The sequence below is a fragment of the Coregonus clupeaformis genome, chromosome 7 (assembly GCF_020615455.1).
Source record: "Coregonus clupeaformis isolate EN_2021a chromosome 7, ASM2061545v1, whole genome shotgun sequence".
In the NCBI taxonomy this organism is placed as follows: domain Eukaryota; kingdom Metazoa; phylum Chordata; class Actinopteri; order Salmoniformes; family Salmonidae; genus Coregonus; species Coregonus clupeaformis.
This window is the reverse complement of record NC_059198.1, coordinates 26745244-26757055: the sequence shown is the minus strand read 5'-3', so window position 1 is coordinate 26757055 and position 11812 is coordinate 26745244. Positions and strand designations below refer to the sequence as shown.

Here is an 11812-nt window from a genome sequence, read left to right as displayed (position 1 = left end):
AATTCCATAATTTGGTGTTTTGTTGAAGGTGGTGGAAAACGCTGTCTTAGGTGCTGCTCCAGAATCTCCAATAAGTGTTCAATTGGGTTGAGATCTGGTGATTGAGACGGCCATGGCATATGATTTACATAGTTTTCATGCTCATCAAACCATTCAGTGGCCACTCATGCCCTGTGGATTGGGGCATTGTAATCCTATGGGTGCATAGCAATGGTACCCAAAATAATGGCCTGCCCAGCATTTTTATACATGACACTAAGCATGATGGGATGTTAATTGCTTAATTAACTCAGGAACCACACCTGTGCGGAAGCACCTGCTTTCAATATACTTTGTATCCCTCATTTACTCAAGTGTTTCCATTATTTTGGCAGTTACCTGTACATAACGTTACTATAATAAAACATACTGTATGCTGAAGTGGCTGTACAGTATGTACCACAACTGCTAAGAAAAAAGTACAAGGAAGGGTGTGATTTATCTGCCTTTCTCCGTGTCCTATTGGATTGTACAGCATTTCCTGTCCTGTGGGAGGCCATGGGTCTAATGCAAAAGAGCTGCACTTTGATTTTTTGTTCACTACTCCAGCATTATTGCGTTTTGCAATGTGCACCGTTTTGTCAATAAAATATCTTAAGTCTCACCTTTTTTCTTCTGTGCTCAGCCACTGTTTAATTTGCCAAACTACTGGTTACACGATCTTAGAGATGTGATGGGAAGAGAAATTTGGCCAAATAAGCATTCTCTCATACTTTTAGATGCTAAAACTTTAAGATGACCTCTGCCATTACGCTTTGAGAGCGATGAGCCCTCCATTTATTGTTGTCCAGGCATTGCTGTGGTGCAGATATTTCTGGTGTGTTTGAGGAGTATGATGAATGAGAGTTTCTAATAAAAGGAGACATTTCTCAGTGGCTCACAATCTAGAATCTCTTACTTTACCTCCCAAAAGGGCATAAGTCAAATTTGTCAACATTTTTCAATTCAGGGAACAATACTGACTGTCACCTCGTGTAATACATGTGGTATAGATATGTTATCCCTACATAAGCATCTTCAATGCAAAATGCCTCAGTAAGGCTACACAGCCCAGTGTTGGTTCCAGCTCACTTGCAATGCACTCCCTAGCACTGTCGTGCCCCTCCTTTGTATCAGACCAACATGCATGAGAAGCAACAACCTCTTTGATATGAATTGGTGGAGTGAAACGAGGATTTTTATCACACATAATTCTCCAACCATCCATCCTACCTTGTGTAAAATCTCCCAAGATCACGGTTACTGAAATTCAACTATTGCACTGTTCCAGAGAACACCAGTAGGGAGCAGCCATGAGCTGCTTGTAGAATCATTATTTAGTAGTAGTAGTAGTAGTAGAATAATAATAATAATAATTATTATTATTATTATTATTATTAGTTTTATTATTATTATTATTATAATTACACATTTTATTCAGTAAATAATTTGAGGCAATTCAGATATAGCCTACATTAGTTTAGCAAATTAACTTTAATATGTCTTCTCTACTGGGTTAAGTGTATACAGGGCAATACACCGCTTTCTAGGTTTCCCTACTCACCCTTACATTCATTCAGCAATATCTTTGCTGACCATAAGGCATAGAAAAAAGAGAGGAGGAATAGTCATCCCGCCTTCCCAATGCCATCTCAGTGCTATCTGGCTGTCGTATCTGACGTCTCATTGGGTTTCCTATACTCTGGCACGGATTGCGAAAAGTGGGTGTTCACTTACTGAGCTTGTGGTGCTCCTACTAATATAATAGTGCTTCGGTTCCGGTGAGCTCACACAGTTGATGCGCACATCGTATCTACCAATCAACAGAAGGCATTAGGACAGCAAGCAACATTCCTGGCCACTGAGAGAGAGGAGTCAATGAATATTTATGCAAAGGTTGCTCACTTTCTACTGCACAAAGTTAGCAGTGAGAGGACCAATGTGTGGCAGTTTTTTCAACCTTGTTGGGAAGAGCCTCCGGATTTGTAATTGGCCGTTTTGAATCTACTGTGGTGCTTGTCAGTGTATCGGGATGAAGACGTGCTTTGCACGCTACTTCAAACACTTTGCCGTTCCCTGTTTTATTTTCCAGTAAAATGCCAAGACTTCGTCCATCACACTCTGCCCATTTCAAACCAGGCTGCTCATTTGGAAGGACGCCAGACCGCAGGCTTTCTAATCTGCAAATTCAGGCCAATAAATTGTGACATTGCCTGCCAGCGTTGGAATAAGAAATCGATAGGCTACTCAAAAAAAGGGACGCGATATTCTTTCGGAATTTTAAAGATCTATTTCCTCTATCCTTATAACCATGCGAATTGGGGGTATGCTGGAGTGGTTCAGCTACTCTCATTTTCAAATGGAGCAGTGCTGATAGTGACAGATTATTGTTGTTGAGTGTCCATGCAAGACTTGGGGTGGAAACATGTCTGGCCACTTCTTTGAGAGGATCACTGCTATCAGAGATGGCATTTTGGTCCAGCACTTCGGTTTTTACCTCTAAAGTGCCCCGGAAAATTTTATTCATGTTCACCCTCTCCCTTTCTGTCACCTACTTGTTCTATAGCTTGATGAGCTGTTACAACTCGTTACAGTTCCCCTTGCAAGAGAACTACGTGTACCAAGGGAGGCTGGTGACAGAGGAGACAACTTTCGTGACATTAAGGGAGAAACTTTATTCCACTTCACCCCAGGGCTATTTGGACGAGGAGCTGATAGAGGTGACTGCTGCCGCCGAGCAAACGGTTGCAATTTCCACTGTCAAAGATAATGTGGAGACCGAACAAAGAACATTAGATTGGGTTAGGAATCAGGCGGCTCCAACTAAAGCTGCCGCTCTGGAAAGGCAGCACCAGGAATTCAGCACCAGGGACAACGAACTCCGGGTGAACTGCACCTCGGATTATGGGGTGAAAAAATTACCCCAAGCCATTATAATTGGGGTGAAGAAAGGAGGTACCAGGGCTCTGCTCGAAGCTTTGAGGGTCCATCCCGACATCAGAGCCGTTGGGAATGAGCCACATTTCTTCGACAGGAACTACGAGAAAGGGCTGGATTGGTACAGGTGCGCGCATCCACTCTCACTTCACCCTATCTGGTTCAGAGGTCTCACTACCCCACATAACATAAACCATGTGTTGGTAGTCTCTATTAGTTGATATATTAGATACATTTGATTATCTCTAATAATAATAATAATAATAATAATAATAAGTAGGCCTATACCACTGTATCAATGCCCTTATTCATGATAATCATAATCATAATACAAATAACAACTCTGCTTAAAAATAGCCTACCTATTAGATGGGTATCTGCCAAGGTAATTCTGCTTAAACATGTCTCTAGTCTAGGAAAATATCCCCCACTTGTTTTACATCCAACAATACAAAATGAGAGCTAGACTGATTTCGATGATAAGTTAAAATATGAACATCACTTAGAAACCACACCTAGAACAAAGTAGCCTTTATGCAGCATACATCTATATCTTGCTTCTGAAGTACAGTGAACCTAGTTTTACAATAATATACCATGTTTTATCATAGTATGAATTTATATGAATATAGCATACACCAATAGCCAAACTATTCAGTCAATCAGGTGTTCATGGGAGTGAATTTATTGGAACAATGTATTCCATTGCGCTTTTGCTTATTCAGATCCCCCCTAAAGTTGTGGTATTACCTTTCTATAGTGTTTAGAACTGCCCCTGTGCAACAGGTCTGGTACCTAAGCAGTGTACTCTGGGTTCGGGTAGTGATGTTGAGTTAGTATTCATACTGTACCATGTTCTAATGGTGTCCCAAATATAGACAATCTTGCCTCATTTCGACAAAATTTATTTCCTTGTGTATTTTTATCTGATACTAGCTAGTTCCCAACTATGGAATATTGAGTTTATTTAGCAAATGCTGTGTAATGTCCACCAGAGCTGAAACCAAATGCATGTAGCTAAAGGCCTATTAAAGTCCATCTATCTAAAGGCCATATTGCCAGCCTTTTGCTATACGATTGCATGGGGGTAGAGAGATCATCATTTTGATCTGCTAATCCAGATGTGTCTTTACTGATCCTGAGTGTTGTGCCATCCATGTCTTCTCACATGCAATACATTCAAGGTAAAGATTCCCCCAGTCAGGTTCATCACCCAGTCATGTCTTTTATTTGTTTTCCAACACTGCACATCTCACTTCCTCCTTTGTGATTTTTTTCTGTTTTTTAAAAGAAAAACAATCATGGCATTGAACCACGGTCTGTTTGAGGGTTCTTCTGTCCCTCTGTTTGGCAGTGACACTCGCTCAATAAAGCGCCAGCATCTAGCAAGATGACGATGGTCTGACCGACCAGGGGAATGCTGGATTTCAAATGGACTCAGTGAGCAGAGAATGAAAATGAAGCCAGCCAGTAGTACACAGAGTCCCTGACTGTGCCTGTGCCCAGAGGGATGAGGTGCTGTGGCTGTGAACCCAGTCTAGTACAGTGGCTCTGGGCTTTGGGTATACAGAGGACCATCTGTTTCAACTCATTGCAGTGTGGATGGGAGCTATGCTCTCCTCTCCTCGGCTGTTGGCTGTTCATTTAGCCCGTGTTAATGTGAGACGTTTCATTACACTTATGGTGTCAGGCTCATTAGATGACAAGATGACAGGCTTACATAAATAACACCAAAGTGTGCTTGTGTGTTTTAGTGCCCCTGAGCCAACCAAATCCCTTAAGCGCTCTTAACATTTATTTCCGCGTTTCGTCCTCTGAGTAATGTTAACCTCAGGATGACGTATGCAGAAATGTAAGTATTGGGTAGCGTTGTTTTTTACACCCATGGGGACGATATAGCAATGTGGCTGTTCAGTCTGCCAAATGTGAACAGTGTTGTAGTGTGACAAGGAAAAAAAAGGTTACACTCAGCTATGTGATCTGCTCACGTCCCGATGCTACAGACAATTCATGTCATTTTTGTGGATATTTGCTGTTTAAAAAATATACTACATTACATCTGTATGCAGGCTTACTGTGTAGGCTGTGTGCCTGATCATGACCATTTAACGTTAGCTTAGGAGGTTGAGTCCAATAATGTCATCAAATGCTCTGAATCAATTTGGTTGTGCAGCGGTGACCCATTTCACACTTTGTGATGGTTTGGAGTGTTAGACACTGGCAGAGGATGAATGTGGTACCGTTGTAAAATATTTAGAAGAAGCCAGTACAAATGCACAGCCTGAAGAGGTGTGCACTGAGAGAGCTATTCTGTGCTTGCCACAGTTATACAGTGCTTCAGAATCCCGGTATGCATACAGAATTCATCTTGTAGAAATATCAAATGAAAACATATTTTTATACCCCATCCACTGGGCATATATTTCACAAGGAGTAAGTTAATCTTCTTGTTCTTGAAATATGATGCAGCACCTTGGTGACACAATGTTTAAAAGGCTTGTCGGGGAGGACCTCATGCCTTGTTAAACTCCTTACCGCTTTTGAAAATAAGCTATAGTCTTTATTGAGTAGGTCATTCTTTCTGGGTGTAATAATAAAGCTATACCATCGTTAGAAGAATCCCGCCGCTGCCTGGAAGCCTATCTTGTGCTGCAAAACAACAGACGATTCATTGAGCTGGTATTTATGAACAACTCTATTGCTTGTAATACAATTGATTTTCCAGGAAGATTATTTGGGTTGTTCTACTGTGCTGCAGATCATATTGTGTGAGCTGTCAATGAAATGCAAGGCTCTGAAGCGGCTCTGAGGTCTCCGAGACCCTTATCATTGTGTTGGGAGAATGACACCTTGACCTTGTAAGCGATTAAAGCTGAGGCAATGTGACTGTAAATCTTTTAAGCTGTTTTGTAACTTTGCAAGGCTATGGCCCTGTGTTGCACAATGTGACAAACAATAATGTTAAATTACAGTGGTGCTTATAAAGTGCAGCACAGTGTTCTGAAAGTGTTTTCCTTCCCCAAGCTATTTCACCTGAGGTGGAGGCTTTTTTCCATCTTGGTTGCTGCCTGCTGGCTTTTATATGAGGTGGCCTTTAAAAAAGATGCCAAAGAATCAGCCTTGCCATCACCAAGGACTTTCTCTCTTTGTGTGAGTTGTAATACATTCTGATCAATATGGAGCTACACAGCTCTGAAGCACACACAGTGCAGGCTCTACACTCCGCCAAGGCCATGTAATGAAGTGCTCTCATTCTTTTATCTACTTTTTCATCGAGGCTCTCTTGTTTCCCACTGAATGGTGGAAAAAGCTTAAGGAAAGAATTTCCACGTTGCTGCTTCTTCTTTTTCTGTAAATATGAAATGCTAGTAGTGTAGAGACCATGTCAGAGCACCATGTCTTTGCACTGCTGCAGGCCCGTGGGGGACTCTGAGGAGAATAACATGAATTCCAGCCCCAGCTTTATCCGCACCCTTCAGTGTAGTAAGACAGGACCCTCTGACAGGAAGTGTGTGTCGGAGACAGCGATCTACTGCTGAGAGTAGCATCAGAGAGTCTAAATTCTGCGTTTATCCCTTGTTTACCCCTGCACTCCCACCTCAGCATGCGACTCCACAGCTCAGCTCCCTGACTCTTGCCACCAGACTAGGGGCCCGTGACTCCAGTCAGCGGGAGATGGGATGGAGGGAGGTGGGCCAGATCCCTGAGCAGCAGGCTGGAGACCATCCCTCCATCTTCCAGCTGGGCCTGTGTTGCTGCTGCTGTCCTCCGCTCCTCCCCGGCAAGCCGGAATCTGCCTATGCCTGATAAGGTGCCGCCAAGGCTCGCAAGGACGCACCTCTGGGTACTGGGATGCCAACGCGGCAGTCGTGGAATTCAACTTTTTAATTAGCAGCATGCCCCAGTGCCTGTCAAGAGAGTGGACCGCTGCAGTCAGGTCGGTCTCAACATTCACCTCCCCTTTTCCACTTGATTCAACTCCCAAGCACCACAGAGCCCAGAGATTCCACCAGCGTCCACAACAGAAACATAATGATTTCCCGTTCCACCGCCTTTGACTGGATGCAGACATGGCACAGCGCTATGACACAGACAGCAGAAAGCCTTTGTGTCATCTCTGTCTGGCTGTTAAACGTGATTATATGAAGGAGAATAATCAGAACCTTCAGATTGCTGCACCACCAATTACTGTCAGTCTGGATAAATATGGATATTGGATCACACTTAAATAACCTAATGTAACCCACTCTGTAGCAAGTTCCTACAACCGTGAATGGCAGGTTTGTGTAGCCATTTACTCTTGTGTATAATCACATGCACGATACCTGTTACACGGTAGCTAGCTAAATATCCTCTAGCTAGATATTTAGGTGTGTAAAGCTACCGTGTGTGTATGTATCTCTAAAGTCGTGGTCAAAAGTTTTGAGAATGACACAAATATTAATTTTCACAAAGTCTGCTGCTTCAGTTTTTATGATGGCAATTTGCATATACTCCAGAATGTTATGAAGAGTGATCAGATGAATTGCAATTAATTGCAAAGTCCCTCTTTGCCATGAAAATGAACTTAATCCCCAAAAAACATTTCCACTGCATTTCAGCCCTGCCACAAAAGGACCAGCTGACATCATGTCAGTGATTCTCTCGTTAACACAGGTGAGAGTGTTGACGAGGACAAGGCTGGAGATCACTCTGTCATGCTGATTGAGTTAGAATAACAGACTGGAAGCTTTAAAAGGAGGGTGGTGCTTGAAATCATTGTTCTTCCTCTGTTAACCATGGTTACCTGCAAGGAAACACGTGCCGTCATCATTGCTTTGCACAAAAAGGGCTTCACAGGCAAGGATATTGCTGCTAGTAAGATTGCACCTAAATCAATCATTTATCGGATCATCAAGAACTTCAAGGAGAGAGGTTCAATTGTTGTGAAGAAGGCTTCAGGGCGCTCAGCAAGCGCAAGGACCGTCTCCTAAAGTTGATTCAGCTGCGGGATCGGGGCACCACCAGTGCAGAGCATGCTCAGGAATAGCAGCAGGCAGGTGTGAGTGCATATGCACGCACAGTGAGGCGAAGACTTTTGGAGGATGGCCTGGTGTCAAGAAGGGCAGCGAGGAAGCCACTTATCTCCAGGAAAAACATCAGGGACAGACTGATATTCTGCAAAAGGTACAGGGATTGGACTGCTGAGGACTGGGGTAAAGTCATTTTCTCTGATGAATCTCCTTTCCGATTGTTTGGGGCATCCGGAAAAAAAGCTTGTCTAGAGAAGACAAGGTGAGCGCTACCATCAGTCCTGTGTCATGCCAACAGTAAAGCATCCTGAGACCATTCATGTGTGGGGTTGCTTCTCAGCCAAGGGAGTGGGCTCACTCACAATTTTGCCTAAGAACACAGCCATGAATAAAGAATGGAACCAACACATCATCCGAGAGCAACTTCTCCCAACCATCTAAGAACAGTTTGGTGACGAACAATGCCTTTTCCAGCATGATGGAGCACCTTGCCATAAGGCAAAAGTGATAACTAAGTGGCTCGGGAACAAAACATAGACATTTTGGGTCCATGGCCAGGAAACTCCCCAGACCTTAATCCAATTGAGAACTTGTGGTCAATCCTCAAGAGGCGGGTGGACAAACAAAACCCCACAAATTCTGACAAACTCCAAGCGTTGATTATGCAAGAATGGGCTGCCATCAGTCAGGATGTGGCCCAGAAGTTAATTGACAGCATGCCAGGGCGGATTGCAGAGGTCTTGAAAAAGAAGGGTCAACACTGCAAATATTGACTCTTTGCATAAACTTAATGTAATATAAAAAGCCTTTGACACTTATGGAATGCTTGTAATTATACTTCAGTATACCATAGTAACATCTGACAAAAATATCTAAAAACACTGAAGCAGCAAACTTTGTGAAGACCAATACTTGTGTCATTCTCAAAACTTTTGACCACGACTGTACAGTGGAACTGTGGGAATAATTCACAACACTTTATCTTTCCAGTTCAACCATATCAACAGCTATTATCAAAATAAGTCTAGTCATGAACACCATCCACACAGCATTGCGCTGCCTAGGAACATTGTTTTTCTTTCTGTAATGGAATCAGTGTTTTGTGTTGGGAGAATGTGGACTCAGTTAGTTTTGTGTTACTCCAGGGTCAGCCTTGGGGGTCTTAGTCTATTTATATTGTATAAGAATTATGAATAGAAGTAATACTGCTGCATCCTTTGTGGCTTTGAGAGAGGAACAATCTCTCTGGCAGTGGGTTAGTGCAGACAATTTCATTCTACTTGCTATTTCACATGCAATACCTTACCCTCTCTCTTTGACATTCATTTCATATTCCGTGCCGTAGACAAAGCAACAACCAAACACCTAAAGTGATCATTCTCCAATTCCAGTAAAGTTTACTTTACTTGAGCTTAGAATTTAATTTGCTGATTCAATTTGCCAACACAATGAATTGGCAGTGGGGCATGGTTGCCATCAAGGCTCAGCCTCCCTTTAGGTTTGTGTCTGTCAAAATAGAACTGGATGGAATTGTACTCCATTCCATCGCCAATGGGAAAACAGGGAATTCTTAGACCCCTATTTCAGTTCCATGTCATAGATGGATTGCCTGAAAATGACAGCCCCAGTCTCGCCTGTTAAATGATTTATTTTGGACCAAAAATAAAGTATAAGCCCAAGTCATTTTAAGCTTGAAAGGATTCCTATCTCCCAGGGATTATTTACTTGCTGCAGAATTGCCATGATGTGCATCTAGTCAGAAGGAACAATGATTCCATTCGGCAGAATGCTGCTTTACAACCATCTTTAAATCTCTCTGAATAAGACTTCCTTTTGTGACAAATAAGCATGTCAATCATATTCCAAGATTCCAATTTTCCTTTTGCCTCTCCTGGAGCACTTGGTGCTGTGCATGCATGCTCCTTATCAGTTGTGAGGGATGCAGTCTCATGACACAAACCCAAAAGCAAGCTGATGCATTGGTTCAGTCAGAGCAGGGTTCTCTCTGACAGGGCTGGCCATGGAGCTAAGACATCACGCAAGGGCTGTTGGGAGCATGTTTCAAATATGTGGCCAGGACCTGACATGTACTCCAGGAGTGTGTTAAACAGAGATGTGGGGAGAGTGGAGAACATAACTTCTCCCGCCACGCTCCACCAGTAGCATTATTCCGCCTGCATGCCCATGACATGTTACACACAGAGCGTATTCATAGGAAATACATCAGCTGGGCCATATCAACATGCAGGAATTATCTTGAGATATAGTCTAGGATGGGATGGTGTTATGGACATGGAAAGCAATTGTCTTTTTTTTTCAAGGCTCGCCAAAGAACAGGGCAGAATGAAAAGGCAGTTCTAGCTATATAAATATATGGGGGTCCTGTGAGCCCACATGCACCTCGCATCACTGACGCCATCCACAGCTCACAACAATCTTGACAGGCTTAATTCAATTATGGCAGCGCGATGTGCTGAGACTCCGGAGGTGTGAGCTAATTCCTCTGTTTCCACCCCTGAGTCACTGTCACAAACAAAGACCAACACATTCATTGGCTTCCAGGAGCTTGTTTGCTGTGATTGTCCCATTGCCTTTGAAGTTTCTCATCGCTTTATGTTGTTTATTTATTCATGCTCTTTCTTTGCCTGAAATCACCATGGGGTATTCCGCTATAATATTTTAGCACAGTGTGAAACAATGAAGGAGCTGAGTATTAGACGTGTAAACTACGCACAACACAGTCCTTACATTGAGATGGTATTCTGATTCAGAGGTGTTGGGTTAAATGTGGAAGACACATTTCAGTTGAATGCATTCAGTTGTACATCTGACTAGGTATCCCCCTTTTCCTTTCCTTTCTGTGTTGATTGGGATTTTCAAGTTGAACATCTTCATTGGGTGTTCTGTTTATAGAAACCCTTTTATAAGTATTTAGGTTCTCAAGTTTCAACCATATGTATCAAGAATACTTTATTAATCAGTCCTTCACCATGAGAATGCTGTCCTCTATCCTCTGTATAGGCTGGTGGAAGTGATTTGTATATAGAGGCTGCGGCATTGTGCCAAGCTCCTTTGAGACTTGGACTAAGCCGATGAAATGCAAAAGGTTGCTTTTAGGGATTATGCTAATTACTAATTGGTGTATCAGAAGGTGATTGTTTTTCCTGGATTATTTGGATCATTGGCATTAGAGATTTAGGGGCAAGTTGACGTGCTCTGCCTGTTTAATGGGGTCATTAGCTCCTCCCAACCATGTGAAGCCAACTCTTAGCTAATGTGGCTGATAGTTTTTCTTTATGCCTTTAACATGCTCAGCCACACACACATGTGCAGGGCGACACATGAGGAAATGTGTTTCAGTGAAATCATGTTAAAGATGATTGTGTGTTTAAAAGAAAAGTGACATATCCTATAATCCTTAATGTATGGGGGTATGTACAAAGGGATACACAGTCAGACATCACAGATACAATCATGTGTTTCCCATGGTCTTGTTTTTCTCTAAATATCCCATAGATGTCAAACTGTAGTTACAGTATAGTCACAAGATATGGTTCAGAGCAGGAAAAAAGAGAGGAGTGAAAACATGCCATCCCATACCCAGGGCTGTAGCAGGATTAGACTATTTCTTTTTGTCTGAGGTTTATCTTTAGATATGTAAGCTACACTCGGTTATTCACCCCGTTCATTTTCAGTATGCCTGGGATGACTCTGCTCACGGTCGCCTTCCACTCCCATCGACCTCCCGTTTGTTTCACATTTGCACAACTCGAGGAGGGAGAATGTTAAGTATTTAAATAAGCATGCATTTACCTTCAGACACCTGCAGAACATATTGGGCTTGT

General features: G+C 42.7%; 1 protein-coding gene across 1 annotated transcript in view; it reads left to right on the top strand.

Moving 5' to 3' along the window:
• Positions 1–1721: 1721 nt before the first annotated feature.
• Positions 1722–11812, top strand: part of LOC121550979 (heparan sulfate glucosamine 3-O-sulfotransferase 4-like) — an 89765-nt gene continuing 79674 nt past the window's right edge. Inside the window, exon 1 of the mRNA XM_041863467.2 lies at positions 1722–3082. Coding sequence (XP_041719401.1) covers positions 2484–3082 — 599 coding nt within the window. The 5' untranslated portion in view covers positions 1722–2483. The remainder of the gene's footprint in view (positions 3083–11812) is intronic.